Consider the following 20,589-nt stretch of genomic DNA (forward strand, 5'->3'; position numbering starts at 1 on the left):
TTGGTTCTCACCTGGTGTGCCTGACTGACGCAAACCCATCTCTCCCACGGTAGAAGCTCTTCAAAACCTTGGCGTGACCTGTGAGGAACAGGGTCACAATTTATTGCATGTGGTTTGTGTCACTGGCCCCACACAATCTGCGCTCTGCCTCTTGGCTGATGGGTCCTCACGGGATTCTCTGAATCTGAGGGAGGTGGGCACACGTTAACTTCCCTCACATAAATTACCATTTCCATCACCACAAATCGAGTTTGAAAAGTTCACCACCCCTTTGCTGAAATTGTTCAAGTGCAACACCGCGTTCTCACTTTATCAGGCACTGAAAAGCAGGAAGCTTTAAATTTTTCTTTACCCTTGGCATTTGTAGTCTGCCTGCAATTAGAAGCAGCAACCACAAACACAAAAAGCAGGGCAGAAGGCACAGATAGAGGAGCAGGTGTGAGAATTTTACCATTTCCCACTCTTAAAGGAACACAAAACCAAACCAAAGCCAAAGCCCATTTTGTTAACAATCAGCCTCTTCTCCACAGAGAGTGGGTCCTCAAGGGCAGAAACTTCATTTATTAACCCCTATATTCCCAGGAAGTAAGCCTGTATTAGAGTCAAAGGGCTGTTGTGTTACATCAGAAAATCCAAGTGATCTGAAAGACAATGCACCACAAATGCTTCCAAGTTTTTCCTCAGAGAACACCAACTCCACTAATGCAAACTTGGAACGTACTTCAGTGAAATTCCCCCCACCCTGTGGATTTCAAGAAACTTTAAAGGTATTATGGAATTCCCAATTACTATATTCAAACTACAGAGCCAACATCTGCTAATACTATTTTCTATCTTTCTTAAAAGGAAATAAGGTAAAAACCTGATTTTGAAATACTGACAGGATCCTCCAAAGTTAAATATTAACATCTTTTCATCTCCGAGAGCTTTCCTGTAAAGGGACCTTACAGAAATGAGATTATTCAGTACATGTTACAAAATGTTAAAGAAAACAAGTCTATTCTTAATCCAGATTCTTCATCCACAAAAGTTTAATGACTAAAATAACACAACAGAATGAACAAATGTTTTATTGGCATGTTCATTGTTGTAAACAGCATCTGGCATGAAAAAGTTTTACCAAAACCTTTTTATTGATTTTTATAAATTAGATGGCATTTTCAAAAATTATGTAGAACTGTGTTCATTGAAGTCATATTTAGCAAAGCAAAAACTTGCCAATTCGAATAGACTTTGCAATGAAATCATGTTGACTGCATCAGCCTGTGCCATGACCTGACTTACTAGCAAGTTTTTTCAACACGATGTTAAGACACTTCTGCAAAGTTAAACTACATGTAACTACAAATCAACTCCAAAAATTAAAGTGGGACTTACAAGGGTTCTAGAAGATTCAAACTTGAAGTAAATCTTCAAAAATAAATGTATAAAGAAAAAAAAAAAAACTGAAGCCACTGAACAGAAAAACCTCATTAACAAGGGCAAATACAATCGTATGGGACCCAGCACAGAGGAACCTCACTGAGGATTACATTTACATAGACTGCTATTCTCCTCAATGTACACAAATGTACATCATGAATGATATGTGAAAAGAATAACCATGGGAAGTAGCTGAACTGCAATTATGGTAACTCAATAGTATCAATTTTATTTACATGCTGAATAAACGAGTGAGACGTATTCTCTACATCCATAACTTAAGTACAATCAATTATAATTACAATATTGCAGCAATTTGAGCTGCTATCTGCTGGGGCGGTCTACGGGAAACGTTTTGATGTTCCAGAATAATGTTCTTAATACTTTGCAAAAAATGAAAAGAAATAAAAACACAACTTCACAATTCTCTTTACTGGGTTATGGCTGGTTCTAAGAATTTCTTCAGCTCCTGTTTTTGCTGCTTTCCAAAGGTCAACACACGTTGCATTTACTTCCGAATTGTCAATGAGGTAATGTGTGTATCAGTGAAATAAACAGAAAATTCATTCATTCATGGCCTTTGCACAGCTTTTATTATGAAGCTATGAGCATCCTGTTTGAGGCTAGTTTTACTAGCGGCTATGTGCACATTTGTCCGCAATAAAAGAAGTGTACTCATTCCCCTTCCCCCTTTTCTAGTAGCAGGTTTTGCTTTTTGTTTTTTTGTTTTTATTCTTTTGCACATCCCTTTTCACTTTACAGTACTTTTGACTATAGTGCACAACATGATTCCAAGTCAAAACAGTGGCCCATTGGGCACTGAGCTTCTGATTGGTGAAGGACAGTCCAATCAGTGCTGGTGTCACTGGGTTACCCCTAACCATGTCCGGCCGTAATGGCACTACACAGTAGCAGTGAACCATCTAATTAAAACCAAAAATCCCCCAGGGAAAATGCTACACTAGCAGAGTCAGTCTTGAGTCAGATCTTTATTTGGTGCTCCATCCAGATATATTTTTAGTGCTTTCTCTTTCCGAGGTGAGTACGTTACACGATGTCCCGTCTTCTGGAGTCGACTACTTTCTTTTTTCATCAGTTCATTTCTTTGCTCATCTGTTAACTCCATTAATTCTTCTGTTTTATCCCTGTTTAAAATATTAATTACATATTAGGTCAGTACAGCCATCTGCCTTTATTGATTTATGCTTGAATGTTATAATGCTCCTTGGTGAGAAAATGAAATCTGAGGGTCACTGGTAAAGTTAAGTCATCTCATACTAAGATGTCCTGGATTTCAAACATGTTTACTAACACAGCACTCACATCTAAAAATGGCACAGAATAACTTCCATGCTACTGCTAATGTAATAATAGCTATCACTTATTGAATACTTATGTATAACAGGTACTATGCCAGTTTTTTAAAATGCAATAGTTCTAGTTCTCATACAGTTCTTCAAGGCTGACATCATTGTCACCATTTTACAGATGAGGACCTAGGTAAGTAACAAAGCCTAATCTGAACTCCTAGCTGCCTCAGGCTCCCATGACTATTCTTTTTCCTCTGTATCTGCGTTGGCTCCTACAATAGCCACTAGCTACATGTCCCAACCAATTGCTTGAGACCTACTGAAGGTGTAACATGCACTACTGTTAAGACTTACTATAAGAAAAAGAGCATAAAACATCTCACGAATGACTTTTTATACTGACTGCATGTAATGATAATATTTTGGACACAGTGGGTTAAAATATTTTATTAAAATTAATTTCACCAGTTTCTTTTTACTTTTTTAAGTGTGGCCACTGGAAAAATTCAAAATGTAATGTGTGGCTCTTATATTAACTACTGATCAGGGCCACTCTAGATCATAAACATGGTAAAGATATTTACAGAAAACAAAATACTATGCACAACAAAAAAATGTTACATCACTGGGAATAACAAATACATTGTAAATGTACCTATAAAATATGACTGCACCATCATCACAGATATAAAGAGGCCAGACATTCAGGGTAGAAACTTTAGGATTCCAGTCCAAATCCTGATGAATATCAAGGACAGAAATATCACAGGGAAAAGTTCCTCTACCCTAGGGAAAAAAAATGAATGAATGAATAAATCATGCATAAGCCATGTTTGTTGAGCACAAGTACCCAAACGCAAACATTCTTAGTGCCTTACCTTGGCAAATTCAATATCTTCCAAAGGAATTCCACTGATTTCAGAAAGCTGTAAAAGGAAACACTTTATGAGTTCATTAAAAAAAATAAATTTGCTAAAATAAGTCATCAACCGTTTAATCAACAAAGAAATAGCTTGATTTTTTCCAAGATGTAATGTTTAATATAAAATATTAGAAAAAGCAGAAAGAGTTGTCTCCCTTCCACCCTGCAAATGCCATGTCCCAGAAATACAAATTTAATATATTCCTTCCAGATCCTTTCCTATGCATATATAAACTACATCACATATTTCTAAAATACATAAAATTATATTTATGAAACATCTCTATAGAATAATTTTACAAGACTCTAAGAATAGGATACAGGGTAACCTCATTCTCTTCATTAGCTTAATATACTATTTTATTCCCTCCCAATGGACATCAAGTCTGTTTTTAAATTTTACCCAGGTACAATGCTATACTATATACCTTCATGAATATCTTTGCATATTTTTTAAATTTAATTTTATCTTTTCAGTGTTTCAAGATTATATCCTTGCATATTTCTGCAATTATTTCTTTGAGACTGAATTCTTAGATGTGGAACTGCACATCTGAAATGTTGATAATGCCAAATCAAAGCCTGAAAAAATTATATCAGCTTAACTACAATATACAAGTTGTATATTGCCTGTTTTTCCTAAACCTTGATGACTCTAGGTATTTTTGATGTTCTAAATTTTCACCACTTTAAGAGGTAAAGAATGCTATTACTATTTTAACTTGCATTTCTTCTTCAACAAATTGTCTAATGAAGTTCTTTGCCTATTTTAAAATTAGATTGTTGATCTTTTTCTTATTAATGTGGCGGCTCCTTACAAATATGGACCATCTCGTTTCGTATCTGTTTTAAATATTTTTCCCCTTTCTTGTTTATCTTTGTTTATGGGTTCTTTAAAAAAAATTGGGGAGGGGGCACCTGGGTGGCTCAGTGGGTTAAGCCTCTGCCTTCGGCATGGGTCATGATCTCAGGGTCCTGGGATTGAGTCCTGCATCAGGCTCTCTGCTCGGCAGGAAGCCTGCTTCCTCCTCTCTCTCTTTGCCTGCCTCTCTGCCTACTTGTGATCTCTGTCAGATAAATAAATTAAAAAAAAAATTGGGAGGAGGCTGTGTGTGGAAGGCTTATGCTTTTATATGATCTTTTCTTTTTTAGTTTCTGGTATTATGCTTACAAATATCTTTCCCTTTCCAGGATATAAAAATATTTTCAATATTTTCATCTAATACATTTATCATTTTATTTTACTTTTATATAAATTTAATATATTTATTGTTTTTGTGTTTGGCGTGAATTATGGAAATAAAATTTTTTTCTCAAGATGCTAACTGTCCTAGTACTGCTTATGAATAATTCACCCAATCCCGAGAGCCACAGAATTCCACCTTTAAAATGAATAATGCAAAAGAGGACTTCATCTGGATTCTTTATTCAGTTCCACATCATTTGGCTTTTTAAAATGTATGTAGCAGGGTGCCTGGGTGGCTCAGTGGGTTAAGCCACTGCCTTCGGCTCAGGTCATGATCTCGGGGTCCTGGGATCGAGTCTCGCATCGGGTGCTCTGCTCAGCGGGGAACCTGCTTCCTCCTATCTCTCTCTCTGCCTGCCTCTATGCCTACTTGTGATCTCTGTTAAATAAATAAATAAAATCTTAAAAAAAAATGTATGTAGCAATTTAGTCTAGTAACTTCTAACTAATCCTAATTACTCAGGACAAATTTGATCTAAGTAACTAAAAGTGAAGATCCACTTCTGGATGGCCAAAAGCCAGTATAATTTTTCAATGTACCAAGAACCTGAAGAAATAAGGTGAGTGTGTGACAAAGTGTCACAAGGTACAAAAGAGACAAAAGTTGCCACGTTAGTATCTGGCACTCACTTCCTAGGCCTTCTCTTAAGCAACACAGAGAAAAACACATGTTAGTCCAATTTGTTTAAAATGAACTTACCTTCTCTCGCAGCTCATCAACACTACTGCTTTCCAACACAACCTCCTGGAAGGGATCCAGCTTCATTTCTGAAGGTCTCCACCTTCTTGACAGAACTGCAAGCTGTGACATGGATTTCATCTTCTCCACCCCTATGAAGATACAAGATTACGTCATCTTTCTCTTTTCTCTAGAGGTTCATACTTGGACTTTTTCTGTATTGCCTGACTACACAAAAAGATTTACTTCAAGTGTTATGCTTAGTGGACATAAAAGAACCCAATTACCCCGAGGAGTTTTTGAGAATAAAGTACTTCCTCTCTCCCTCCAGTCTCTGAGGAGAATTCCTTTCCTTTGCAAGCTTTCCTTCCACCAGGAATCTGAATTCTCCCTCCTGAGTCCTGCTGGACACTGCTCTACCAATGACTCTCTTCTCCGGGTTGCCAATCTTTGCCTCTATGTTGGCTACTACCCTCACAAATCATCTTCACTTTATCTTCTTTCTTCCCTCAGGCTATCATTAATCCCTCTTTTCATCTATTCAAAACTTACTGATTCTTCAAAACCCAACTCAATTGTCTCCTTTCTCTGGTGTACACAAGAGCAAACTACTGATTTGGTCCTTAGTACCTATGATTTTGGAATTACAGGTTTGCAGTTCTGGTTCTCTTACAGACTATGCATCTGAAGGACAATAACTGGTTCTTGAATTCATTTTTGCAGCAACAGACATTAGCAGTGTCTGGCTATTTACAGGTCAATACATGTTTCTTAGATTTAATCATATGGTTTATTTCTTCCTCAACTATTTTGATACTAAAATATGTATTGAAATGATACTAATGCAGGCACCCACCATCCAGTAAGATCTCACAGTAAATCCATCTCAACTCTTCCTAACAAGGGGAACTTCTATGTCCTTCATAATCTCTTCCTGGCCTACCCAGACCAAGTGACTATTCTCTAAGGCTCCAGACGCTCAGAGAAGGACTCACAGTCTGGAGCACCTGCCTACACAGCATGGTAGACAGTATCCTAGTTGTTCCTTATCTCTCCCATTAACTCGTCAAGTAATCACAGCTTTAACAACTGATATTTCAAACAACCTGGACCCAAAATATCCTGAAATAGGTGAGGTGTTAGTATTATTGAACGGTCTGAAAACTATCACAATCTTATATGTGAATGTTAATTTTTATGGAGAAAAAAAAAGGAAAATAAAAGTCTTTCTAGGCAATAGCAGTCACCAAAGAACATAACTAGCTGTTGCCTTGATATGATCTCCCCAAAATCAACTTTTGTCTCATTACCTCCTCCCGAGAAACAGTACTTTAAATGTTCCAATGCTGAGCATTAAAACCAGGATGTGTGAAAAACACAAGACCTCTTCTATGTTACTGTTATAGGTCAAAATTGTGTCTCTTCAAAGAGAGATTTGAAGTCCTATACCCTAGTACTTCAGACCAACTTTGGAGATAGGGTTGTTATAGTGGTAATCAAGTTAAAATAAGGTCATTAGGGTGGGCCCTAATCCAGCATGACCAGTGTTCTTATAATATGGGGAAATTTGGAAACAGACACATAAGCTCACGGGGAGGACATCATGTGCAGATGAAAGCACAGATCAGGAGATGCATTTACAAGCCAACAAATACCAAAGACTGCCAACCAACCACGAGAAGCTAGGAGAGGGACACGGAACAAATTTTCCCTCACAGCTCTCAGAAGGAAACAACCCTGCTGACACCTTGATCTCAGCCCTCCAGCCTCCAGAACTCTGAAACAATAAATTTCTATTGTTTAAACCATCCTGTCTCTGGTACTTTGTTATGGCAGCTTAGGAAACTAATACAGGTATTGTTCTCAAAATCTCTGACCAATTATCAATACAAACCCTCAACAAAATAGGCCATAATGAAGAGACTAAATAAGAAACCCAAGTAAGAAATGTTAGAAGAATTTTCTGTAAAGAGTACTAAAAATGCAACTTTGAAACTTTAAGTTCCCTGTAAGGAGAAATTAATATTCTCAAAATTACAGAAAATAAATATTTAAAAGGTAAGTGGAACCCAGACTAGAAACAGAAGGAAACATGGTATGTGATAAAAAAAAAATATATAGGCTTCTATTAGTTCCAGAGCATTTCTAACTGATATTTCCCCAGAAAAACATGGATAATACCATCAAGAACTTCAAGGAAAACCTCCCAGTTGCTGGAGATGTTAATATCTTCTTCATAAATATGGTAATCCAAAAAGACAGTGCCAGGATTCTTCCATGTTTTTTTCCTTAGACGAAATCTACAAATGTGATAAGACATTTTAAACTATTATATTTTGAGATTCTTAAAAAAATGACATGAATCTGATATCAAAGAAAAATGAACTATGTTTAAATATAAAAGTCAAGTAGTTCTTCATTAAAATCTGGGGAAAATATAATGATATGTTCCTCAAACTTCAAATTTAGGGTCTACAGAGGAAGTTCAAAGAAATTCTAATAGTTTTGTTTAGTTCCATTAAAAATTAATTTGTACTATTAAAATTCTGGATGGTACAGGAATTTTTAATTCTAGTTTTAGAAAATTATACCAATCCATATCAACTGACCACATAGTCTTCCTTCCAATTGTTGATGACAATGTAATTTTACTTTACCTGTCAATACTGAGCTCTAAACCACACTGCTCCCTGAGTTGAGGAATTAATTCCTCTTTTGATTGCCGTACAGTCATTCCTTTAGCAAACACAGCATCTAGCAGAAACTTGCATGGCTAGGAATATAAACATCATCAGAGAACTGAATTACACATTAGAATAGGAATATACGAGACGTTTTATTTGCACTTTATTGTGTGACAATTACAGGCCCGAGTTTAGCAATCTATCTTCCTAGGTTCAAATCTTGCCATCAGTACTTACTATACTTACTAACTCTGCTATCTTGAGCAAATTTACTTAACATTTCTGTGCCTCCATTTTTTCATCTGTACACTGGGGACAGTGTCTCCCTAACAGAGTCATTATCAAGATTAAATGATAGTCCTATTTCTCTTCTTATAACAAAATGATCACAATTTTGAAAGTAGAAAGAATCACTCTTATGGACTAAAATGAGGGAAATGCGTAGTAATTCCCCAAATATATTTACTCATTGTCTCAGAAGGGACACTGTCTCTGCAAACTCCAAACTTGGAAGAAACATTCACACAGAAGAGATATGATAGATGCTCAATAAAATATCTGTTGAACAAATGAAGGCATTTTAGGAAAAGTTTATCCCCTTCCAGTAGTCCCTCTTTATCCATGGTTTCCTGTTCTGCCTTTCCAGTTACTTGTAGCCAAATGGGGTCTGGAAGCAAATGATCCTTCTCCTGACAGTTCGTCAGAAGGTCCCTAACAGCCTAATGCTACACTATAATAGTCACAATGCCTATGTCATGCACCATCACTGCACCTCACCACAGAGGCATGTTATCATTTTGTATCACCACAAGAAGGGAAAACATAGCACAATAAGATATTTTGAGAGACCACATTCACATACCTTTTATAACAGCATACTGTAAAAACTGTACTATTTAATTATTGGTAATTGTTAATCTCTTACTGTGCCTAATTTGTAAATTAAACTTTATCAACGTGTGCATATCTAGGTAAAAGCATAGTGTATGTAGGGTGTAGTACTATCCGTGGTTTCAGGCATCCACAGAGGGATGGCCCTTGGGACACATCCCCTGTGGATGGGGAGGTAGGGCCACTATTACATTTGTTGTTTGGTTTTTACACTTATCTAGGTACCTGGTCAGATGTTATAAACATCCTGAAAACCAGGGATTTTTGCCTCTTTCTTCAGGGTATTTGCCATAGCTTGGCATCTGTTGTATGACCTTGGGTAAATGGCATAATTTCTTTGTACCTAAGTTTTTTTATCTATAAAATGGGAATAATAAATACTGCTCATATCACAACTAATTGGTGAGAATTAAAGAAGTTAATATCTGCGAGCATATGGTAAATGCTGCTAGATCAAAGCTTGCTAAATACTAAAACAACTCTCTGAACCAAAGTCCTGTACGAGGGCTCCACAGATCAACTGCTGTCCTGTACTTTGTGCTCCTGCACTACATGATTATTTGTAGAAAACAAGCACAAACAAATCCCCTTTTAAAAGCAGGAAATTTTTGCTTCACTCCAGCATTTTTAATAACTTTAAAGCAGAGGGATGGCAAAAAAACAAAAAACAAAAACAAAACAAAAAAAACAAAAATCGCCTGAGAGCCGCTTCATCTGCTGCCTATGTTTATAAATTAAATTTCACTGGGACATAGCTAGTCCCACTGGTTTATGTATTGTCTGTATCTGCTTTTGTACTACAGTGGCAGGAACGAGTAGCTGCAACAGAGGCAGTATGGCCTGCACAACTGAAATATTTTCTGGAAATAGTGAACTGGCCTCTGCTTTAAAGAGATAAAAAGAAATGACTTGTCATAAAATCTCTGCACTGTATGCTTTTGTTAAATACCAAAAGTGATCTTACATTGTCCTGAAGGGTATTACTTACCTCTTGCTCATTGACCAGAAGCTGGTAGACTTTAACTCTGTATTCTCCTTTTTTAAGTGCTCTCCCCAGTCTAATTGTAATCTATAAAGTAGAACATTTTTTAGATGTATTATCTCAGCAGAATAAGCAACCCATTCTCCCCACATTGTTTAGTTTGGTCTTCAAAAATTCTCTAGATTATTGACTCTTTGAGAACAGGTATATCTTTTACCTCTGATTCCCAGCACCTAGAACAGTAACTGACACACAGTTAACATTTAACAAATGTTTGTTAGATGAATGAAGAAAAACAACAACAAAAACAAATAACCACTAAACATAAAAATAAAATGATCCTTTAGGGTTATCTATTTCACCTTACTTGAAAATAGGGCAAGATGTTCTAAAATCTATCATTTAAAACAGACTCTAATTATTCAAAATTATTTTAATCAACCTTATTGTCATCTGAAAATGATGAAAGTGTCTCATTCAGTCGGACGCTCTCAAACTCTTGATTGCTGGCATATACTCGAAAGACCTTGAAGTGAGAGGACAAAACTCCAACAAAGGGCTCTAAATGTTGTTTGAAAGCGGCCAGAGTAATTCTTTTATCAACATGCACCATCAACCCTAAGTACAAAAAAACCAAAACAAAACAGAAACAAAAATGTAAAAGAAACCTCTTAGAATATAAATAAAATAAATCATTTGCTTTTTATTTTACTGTAAGCAGGAAAAAAGTACCCCCTTTTAGTTATCTGACTTTTAGCTCATACACAACATTGAATGGACAAAAAACATGGACACTGAGCATATGATAGGTAGAATCCAACAGCTTTCAATGTTCAGAGATATTTCAGTTCTTGTTTGTTTATTTAAGCTGCTGAATTCCAAACCAAGCTTCCAGGAATTTTTCAATTATATAACATCTCTAGTTCTACACAGTAATAATGTGGCTCTGGCTGGGGTCCACACCTGCTTTTCTTCTCCTTCCTAATTAGCTCTGTGACGTCTGGGAGCAAGCCCCCAGGCTCCATACATCCACTTCTTCATTTAAACAATGGAGAGAACAGCACCTACCTCATGGGAATGCAGTGGGAATTCAAAGAGGTCACAGGTTTATCATGCTCTTAGCACAGTGCCAGTTATCTAGTAATTGCTTCAGAAATTGTTAGTAAATCTAGTTTTGGGATTTCTACTAGAATAAAAATGTCAAGACTAGCATACATAGATGTCTGTTTATCATGTGGTTGGACTGTAATAGGAAGAGTATCTAAATGGATCAGAAACTCCCACCTCTTCCAAATTTCCATAAAAGCTCTCTTGGCAATGTAGTAAGATTATTTTTGGTGAGCTTTATTTTTTTCCTAATGCTTATTACTCTTTTGTCCTTTATAAGCCATTCATTAGCATACTTCTGGAATATTTCTATTTACTCTGGTCTTCATATTAAAAGAGCAACAACTTCACTCATTTTTCTCTGTCTCTTACAATAGGCAGTACAGAATACACAAGCTACATGCTGCCGTGGGGCCCTGGGTCCTCTAGAGCCATAAACTCTTAAGCCTCTCTCTAGGGTAGGCTTTGGTTTTTATGAAACTTACATCACTAGTCAAGGATGAGACCCTAAAACAAGCCTGGCTTATGTTCTTAGGTCATCTCAACTTTTGGGTTGATGCACTTTGAGTGGACTTTATCGAATAAATTAATGTTCATTTACTGTTTTCCTGGTTATAAGATTCAGCTCCACTATAGAAAAGGTGGCAAGTATAAATTATAATAGAAACACGGCGATGAACTTTTTTGTAATATACACTTTTTCAGGCAGCATTTAATTTTTTTAAAACGTCCATTTCTAAACTTTAAGGAGTGCCCCTGAATGTTAATAATCCAGCTTTTGGTAAATAAGCCTCTATTTATACTACCCAGCAGGTGCAACATTTCTTAAGAAGCATATAATGAAAAAATTAGTTGACTAGAAATCAGAAACCAATGAGTAGATTTCAGCTTTGCTACTGTTGCCTAATAAATGGCTATCAGTAAGTCATCCAATGTCTCTGAGCCTCAGTTTTCTCATGGGATCATTACACCAGTCTCACTGCTGTTATGACAAATGCTCAAATAAGCAGCTACTACTGCCATTTCGGTTTCTGTGATAATTTGTAGTAATGTATCACGGGAAGACACAAGTGTTCGCTGGTTACTGATACAGTCCAATATGGTGATTAGGACCAAGTGGTTCCGCAGTGAGACAGCCTGGCCTGAATGAATTCCTGCCTCCTCCTACATCAGATTTGTGACTCTGATTTAACTTCTTTATACTTCAGTTATCTCTATAAAATGGAGACAAGAGTCTTTATAACCTCATGTGTTTTGGGGTCAGTATATGTAAAATGCTTAACATAGCCCTGGCCAAAATTGATGGCTTCACTGATTGGCTATAATTATAATTTAGAGATTACCATCATACCATTTTTCCCATTTACCTCTTCAAACAGAAGAGTTCAGTCTCTTCATAGTGCAACCTCAAAATAGCTTTAAGTTTTTTCTTTTTATGTATTTTTTTTAAATGTATTTCTTGAATGAGGCGGTAACCAAAATTGTACAAAGAACTTTTCAGTGCAAATGCAGTGCCACTTTTATGACTTTGAACTCCCTGTCTATACCTGAATGCCTGTAGACCGCAACTAGGTCATGGTGGAACAGGATTTTCCGAGAAAGGTCTATAATTACTCCCTGAAACAATTCCTGGATTACAATAGATTAAGTGTGTTTCAGTTATTGCCTAAATCAATTGCCTATACTACACACAGAATGTTATTCTTCAGGTATCAAGTTCTTCCTTTGTCTAGGATGCCTTGCCATTTCATCCCTCTGCAGAATCCGTATTATATTCATTATCCACGTTACCCAGACACCCACGTTCACATCACTGAGGAACTGTGATGAACCAGCCTTACTTAGTACAGACTCCTGAAACACCTGGCTGCTGGCTAACATCCCCACTCTTCTCCTTCTATGCCAGTTTCCATGGTTTTCACCTTTTCTTTTCAAAGACAAACAAGCCTTCTGCATGGCTTCTGAAAGGTGAAATAAACTGTAGGAAATGGGTTCTCTTGATCGTGTTTACTATTTCAATAAATGCTAGCAAATTAGTCCACTGCAAATTTCCAAAAAGGTGGAATGAGACTCCTCAGACTGTCATTCTAAGTATTACCATTAAATTCTTAAGGTTGAGACTCTCATGCAGTCAAATATCCAGCACATCGTTATAAAACAAACCACTTAAAAGAAATTTCTAACCTTTTCCTAAAGAGGAGCTACTTCACATTTTTCCAGTACCCTAGAAGGGTTGAGGGTGATAAGAAACCAAGTCAGTAGCCACTAGCTATTCTTCCTTTACCACGATATGAGGAAAGTAAGGGGCAGTGGTAATAGCTATGAGGTAGAGGAATGCATACCAGGCTTACAGTCAGAATACATGAGTTTGATCCCAGCAATGAGACCCACTAGCTGTGTGACCTCTGGCAAATTATTTTAGCCAGTCTGAGCCAGCTTCTTCATCAGTGAAAGTGTCTAACATTATTGATTTCACACAGTTGTAGAGAACTAAATGAAATAAAGTAAGTTACTGAGCCTTATGAAGTAAAAACTCCACAGGACGTTAAAGCATTAGGTACAGAGTTTCTGTCTCCAATGTGGCTCACCAATCCAATCCATATTTTCCCACTTGAGTTTCTGCAAGATATCTATATGGATGTCACATGGCTTTGTTATTACTTGGAACTAGTTAAAAACAATTTATGCATTTTTACAACTAATTCCGTAATTTCTACCACTTTTTTAAAAGACTAAATTTTGAGACTAATCAGCATCATAGCACTTAACTTTCATACTGGTTGTTTGTGTCTTCTCCCATCAGATGAGACATACGGCTTTATCTTTGTCATCCTTACTTCTAAAATCTACACAGGGATTGGCATCTTGAACGGATCCAGGAATATTAATTGGGTGGGTGGATCAACAGATGGATAAAGAGGGGGACTCTGCTCCCACTGTCACAGAGGTAAAGGAGCAAAGGTATTCAATTCAGACTTAAATTCTAGTAATGGTTCTGCTAATAACTAGCTATACATGTACTTTGGGGCAAGTCATTCATTCTCTATGAGCTTCAGTTTTCTTATCAGTCAAATGAGAATATCAATATTTGCTTTATTAATCTCAGACAAGCTTCAAGTGAGAACAAACAAGTATTTTGAAAACTAAAATATAAAAATATAAGGGGTAATATTAATGTCTGCATTGTTAAAGACTAATGCAAAGTATTTAGCTTTTTTGAGCTATCCCTTATAATAAACCTAAAGAAAAATTCTGTATATTGAACCTGGTTGTCCTGCTAATTCTCTGGTTGTTTGTAGTCTGATGTTTTATAAAAGTTGTTTTATTTCAGTGCTGGTGTTTTTGTTGTTGTTGCCTCTCTCAAAGCCCAAAGTGACAGATCTCTTTAATCTTTTTGTGATTATACAATTGAGAATTTCTAGTATATACTCTGCCTAGAGCTTACTTCATAGTATCAACTTTTTTTTTCCCCAAAGTATCAACTTAAAAAAAAAAAGCCCCTTTCCCTTTCCTGACTTTCCCAGTTAATTACGGACTATTTAGGGGGCGTTGGAAGGGAGTTATCTGCATTGCAGGATAAAGAAAAGAGAGAGAATGCACAAATAAAAAATTTTCCTGCGCTGTGAATCAAATTTTCTAGTGTCTGGCCCTTTCTTTTTCTTTTTGGTATTATTATTTACTTTTTAAGCTATTCTTTAACTTTTTACTTAGTACTTCTATAATTCTTTCCTTTAAAAAATTCTTAATACTTTTCTCTTTTTCACTTTATCATCCCCAAAGCTGTGACATCATTGCTGTCACAGGTCTGATGTGTTGCAGAAGTCCAAGAACACTTGCTACTATAACTGCATCTAAAATGAAAGCAAAGGCAACTGAGGACATTTTTATAATCCAGGAAGTTACGGGTGGTCTTAGAACAAAGTACCTCTTAGCTGATTCTTTTAACAAAAATTTAAATAAACTGAGAAAACAATTGGTGCTGTTTCAAGAAGCCTTTTTCTTTCTAAGTACATACATTTATGTCCTTCCCCAGAACCTTCGTCTGCAGCATAGGGTTCTGCTTTGAAATACATGTACTGTATTTCTCCCCTGCTCTTGCCACTCTCATCGTATTCACTATCAGTTCCAGAGTCTTCTTCTGCTGTGTCCCATGTCTCTTTTTTCCCTTCATTTGCTTTAGTTCTTCTACTACTCGTGATGCTATGAGAGTCAAGTCCATTAGCCAAAGGAATCTGAGCATTATCTGCATTGCACAAAGTGTCACTGCTATGACTGGAGCTAAGAATGTCACTGTCCACTGAACTTGTACTCCTGTCATTATTCACATCTGAGTCTGACCGTTCTTCAGACTGAAAATTTTCAGGATCAGAAGTCTGAATGTGCTGTTCAAGTTCTCTATTGTCCACTGATGCTGAAGAGTCCCTCTCATTGAGAGGTGATTCTATGTTTTCAAAGTCACTTGTCTCAGTACTTTTGCTGCTGTCCCCATTATCTCCATCTTGCTGCTGCTGTAGCGACAAGCTTTTGAGTTTTTCAGTGCTTTCTTCTAGAATAGCTTCCACAGACTTTAGGCTCCCCACAGGTCCTTTAACTCTTTCACAGTCATCTTCCACATTACCAGAATCGCCCCCAGCTTTCTGGCATGCTGTCCTTTTGGAATAAGATCCTGGGGACTGTTCAGGTAACAAAACAAATAATCTGATCGTATTTGCATGACGATCCAGGAGTTTCCACAAATGAGAATCTGTAAAGGCCATCTGGTAATCCAAAGTCTCAGAACTTTCAACAAACACCTAAATAGTAAGCCAAAGAGTTACATTATATCATTAATTTTAGTGACATTCATTCTTGTTCATAATATCACCTCAATAAAAGACCGTACATAATAAATTGTAAAATTTGGGATTACATTTCTAAAGGGAATGTGCACTGTTTTCAGAGACTAAATAAAATTAACATTATGTTCATATGTCTCTGCAACTAGCCACAAAACTGCTAAGACAGATGGGATACACACATGCACAGACACATACACAGGTATCTTGTTTACTGGGTTGCCCATTTTCAGAATGTTTTTGTACTCCGTATCCTGCCCATTAGGAAAACAAGTTCAGCAGGAATACAGATAGAGGAACATGTATAAAGACATGTTGAGAATGCAATACCAAAATCCAGATTATAGAAAAAAAAAATCTAATGGACAAATGACTTGATACTAGGGCAAATATTTTTGGCAAGGAAACAAACACAGGGGAAAGCTTTAGATTAAAATAAACTTAAGAGGTATATCATGGACTTTATTTGGATCCTATCTGAAACAAATCTTATCAGAAAAAAAATTTTTTTTTTGAATTTTTTTAATTTTTTTAATTTTTTATTTTTTATAAACATATATTTTTCAGAAAAAAATTTTATAATATAATCAGGGAAATTTGAATATTGACTAGATATCTGTAGATATTAAGGCATTTCTGTTAATTTTCTAGATGTAATAATTATGGTTATGTTTTTAAAAAGTTCTCACCTTTGAAAGATATATATTCAGATTATTTATAGATGAAATAACATTTCATCTGGGGATGTTTTTCAAATAACCTGGTGGTTATATAAATCAAATGAGAGTTGATAACTGTTCAATAAAAAAGTTACAAATCAGGACTATTAGCTGACCATTTAAAGAAAAAAAATAAAGTGTGATCCCTTCCACCTTTTACTACAGAGTGGCATTAGGATGGATTAGAGATTTTAATGACACACAACAAGCACCATGCAAAAGTATCCAAAGAAAACAGAGGTGAATAAAAGTTACACATTGGGATTAATATGACAACACTAAAAAAGGTTCAATGAGATAAAAGACTCAAGACTGCATTAAGATGAATGAGACTGGAAAAGGCTATAAACAAAACAAGGCAAACGGAAAATTTTGGATACAATTTACCTAGAGTAAACTGATGGCATTAGGAATAAACACACAGGAAAAATGATAAATGACAGAACACAGAATGGTATCGAGAGGTGAAACAAACAAATCAATGTGAACTTTCTCTTTTCTATCAGATATAAATAAGAAGAGAAAGGGAATAATGGTGGGTGAACCCGAAATAACAGTCTTCTCTAGAATAGGCATGTTTTTGATTTTCACTATTAAGTACTGCTTTATGGGAGAACCTCAAGAATGAACATAATGTAATTCCTAGAACTCATAATTCAAGAATTTAGAGGACATGACTGGTGTGGATAGAAACAGTCACTAAGGCTCCACCAAAGAGGCAGGACTAATCTGGGGCTTGAAAAACAAATGTAGCGGGTGCCTGGGTGGCTCAGTGGGTTAAAGCCCCTGCCTTCGGCTCAGGTCATGATCCCGGGGTCCTGGGATCGAGCCCCACATCGGGCTCTCTGCTCAGCAGGAAGCCTGCTTCCTCCTCTCTCTCTGCCTGCCTTTCTGCCTACTTGTGATCTCTCTCTGTCAACTAAATAAAATCTTAAAAAAAAAAGAAAAACAAATGTAGGGAGAAGGGAAAGAACACTACAGGCTGGGGTCGCTCATGAACAAGACATAAAGGAGAACCAGCAGGACTGACTGAGAAGGACAGAAAGAAGCCTGATACGAGCGATTACAAAGGAAGATAATTACTGAAATGGGAGAATTCACAAGGGAAATTAAAGACAAATGGTGGACAGCTCTAGAGGCCAGCCTTAAAATATAAAACTTTATTATTACCAGCATGAAAATAATGAAAAACTAAAAGATGTACCTTGTTACTTCTAAAAAAGCCTTCAGCTTTCAGGGTCTTACTGGGCACAGTGAGAAGACGCAGATCATTGTAGCAGCGTTCCAGGACTATCCGCATTGTTTCAGCGGGTAAGTAGATGGCCTGTAACGGAAGTGATCTGATAAAAAAGGACTTGCAAGGATAATGCTGCTTGACTTGGAAATGTGGACAATGAGACACTGCTGAGTTCTTAGAAACAGCAGAAAGAAAATTCAGAGAAAATAATTTTTGTAGAGGTTTACAAAATTTTTAAGAATCTGTGGAAAAATTTTAGTCTTATCCATTAATTAGGTTGTAAACTAGGTGAACAAAGTATCACTTACAAAGGTATGCTCTCAAACTATTTTTACGGTAATGATTTTTCACTAAAAATTCTATTCCTCTCATACTTGCAAAGTAAATGAGGTGATCTGGTTCCAATGAAACAGAATGGCTAGCTCTCGAGTAGAAGTCAAGCCAATACCTGTTTAACTTCTGAAATTTTGATGAGTTATTTTGTGTTGTGTGAATAGCTGTTAATACTTTTCTAAATCATTTTCTTCTGTATAAAGTGATACTATTAATAAAATTTAAAGCTATTCTAAAATTACATATCCTTAATTTGAGGTGTCATTATAGGAATTTCACAAGAAATGAGCAGACAAAAAAATTTATGTTTTAAAAATATGATTTGTGCTGAGAATTGTGTAAGACTGATGAATCAAAGACTTGTACCTCTGAAACAAATAATACATTATATTAATTTAAAAAATAATAAAATTTAAAAAAAGATTTGTTTTCAATACAACTAATGATAATTCTTAGGTAGTCTACTTATGCTTCACCCACTGCATTTCTTGGCAGAATATTTTCTAACTGCCTTTATTCTCTAGAGACATATTTTTCCCCAACAAAATTACTAGCTTTTTTTCAGGGAAAGGAACATCACGTGTTTCTTTTATATTCTACCTCAGGGCTCATACTCTAGATTAAACTATAATACAGAGAAAGTACACTAGTGTAGCCATTTTATGAACAATTTAATCGTAAAATGTAACTCCAAAACACGGTTTATCTCCCCAGTTATTACTCCGGCAGAAGTGTTAGAAGTTGTTCTTTTTTAACACAGTAATAATTAATACCAGTAATAATTAAACCCAACTTTTATATAATACTAAACATTTTTTTCCCCACAAACAAAGCATTTATTTGTTCCATTAACATTCACAATAACCCTGTTAAAGTAGGCATTAAAAAACCTCAGATGAGATAAAAGACAATATTGCCATAAGATGAATGACTGGAAAATGGATCAACTTCTTGTTGCTATTACTGAACAATTTCCACTACACCAAGGCATCTGACCCTAAGGCTTTAGAACCCTAAACAATTTTACCAATGTTTGTGTGCTCAGTGTTTTATAGAGTACAGTATAACCATTTTATTTGAAGTGGAATAGCTTTTTGTCCAAGGAAATTTGAATGTTTTCATCATACTTTTCCAGCCCCAAAATTCTGAATGAGTCTATGTTCTTTATCACTAACTCACTGAATGTGGTCAATATTTAACTCATCATTTTCCCTGTCTAATCTGCTCCCCGACCCTACTCTTCTATTTCTATCACTAGATCACTATGCCTTTGCAGTTACTCAAGCGTGCAACTCCCCACGTCATCTGTGCTCCTTCCTGCCTTACTCCAACCAATCATAAGTCTGGCAGATTCTATTTATAGAATCATCCTAACAATCTAAACCTTCTCTCATTTCTGGTCCTATGCCTTCACCTGAATTATTTCAACAGCTTCCTCATCTACATTCCTGTCTCTCCCTCCATCCATGTGGAATACCAGTCTAGTGCCACCAGACTTAACCACTCTACAGCAGAGCTCTCATCATACTACTGCTGTGCTTAGGAAAACAAACAAATATCCTACATCCTATTGCCTACATCAAATACAGCCCATCCTTTTGTGTTTAGTACTTAAAGACCCTCCACGAAATAAACCACCTTTTCTTTCTAGGCAGGTACTTGACAGAGAGCCAGCCAAACACATGTGCCCTTGCTATGTGCACTTGCCTCACACATCCTCACCTCCATACTGTGGTCAACTGACGTCTTCTGCTCAAAGTGTCCTTCTCTTCTAACTATATTTGCCTCCTGCCAGTAAAAATCAGTTCCTATACCTTACTCAAACCATCACATGATGCTTTGTACAGAGCAGGCACTCAAAAATACTCACTGCCAATTTAAAAACTTACCTTTGAAATAAGTTGTTTGAACTCTGCGACTGTTTGATTTAAGTAAGCACGAACGGTGACAGGAGCAGCTACAGATTCTGCCTTAAGATCAACAACATGAACTTTCACCATCACTTCTGTCCCATTTGAAAAACATAAAAACATAACTGCAGGTTATTTTCAAAAATACCTTTCACATGAGCACTGCACTTTTCAAGTGTTTCCAATAGATGACATTTTTCTAATTATCAAGATGGTAAACATACAATGTTATACATGTATATAATACAAGTTAAAATTTCTCTTTCACAATTTGTCACATTACAAACATCTGCTAAGAAATGGAAATGAAGC

The 20,589-nt window shown here is 36.3% G+C and overlaps 1 protein-coding gene across 5 annotated transcripts in view; it reads right to left on the minus strand.

Moving 5' to 3' along the window:
* Nucleotides 1-1,013: 1,013 nt before the first annotated feature.
* The window catches only part of USP47 (ubiquitin specific peptidase 47), a 111,219-nt gene continuing 91,643 nt past the window's right edge, over nucleotides 1,014-20,589 (minus strand). For 4 of the 5 annotated variants that reach the window (XM_045065821.1, XM_045065820.1, XM_045065818.1 and 1 more), the window contains 11 exons: nucleotides 20,257-20,372; nucleotides 18,002-18,121; nucleotides 15,259-16,036; nucleotides 10,579-10,754; nucleotides 10,143-10,223; nucleotides 8,237-8,352; nucleotides 7,761-7,879; nucleotides 5,601-5,731; nucleotides 3,611-3,658; nucleotides 3,388-3,518; nucleotides 1,014-2,567 (listed from right to left, as the gene is read on the minus strand). In XM_045065821.1, the coding sequence (XP_044921756.1) occupies nucleotides 2,393-2,567; nucleotides 3,388-3,518; nucleotides 3,611-3,658; nucleotides 5,601-5,731; nucleotides 7,761-7,879; nucleotides 8,237-8,352; nucleotides 10,143-10,223; nucleotides 10,579-10,754; nucleotides 15,259-16,036; nucleotides 18,002-18,121; nucleotides 20,257-20,372 (1,991 nt within the window). In that variant the 3' untranslated portion in view covers nucleotides 1,014-2,392. The remainder of the gene's footprint in view (nucleotides 2,568-3,387; nucleotides 3,519-3,610; nucleotides 3,659-5,600; nucleotides 5,732-7,760; nucleotides 7,880-8,236; nucleotides 8,353-10,142; nucleotides 10,224-10,578; nucleotides 10,755-15,258; nucleotides 16,037-18,001; nucleotides 18,122-20,256; nucleotides 20,373-20,589) is intronic. The other variant, XM_045065817.1, reaches the window with a different exon arrangement.

This window comes from Mustela putorius, unplaced genomic scaffold, assembly GCF_011764305.1.
Source record: "Mustela putorius furo isolate JIRA1106 unplaced genomic scaffold, ASM1176430v1.1 tig00003859_pilon_pilon_pilon, whole genome shotgun sequence".
In the NCBI taxonomy this organism is placed as follows: Eukaryota; Metazoa; Chordata; class Mammalia; order Carnivora; family Mustelidae; genus Mustela; species Mustela putorius.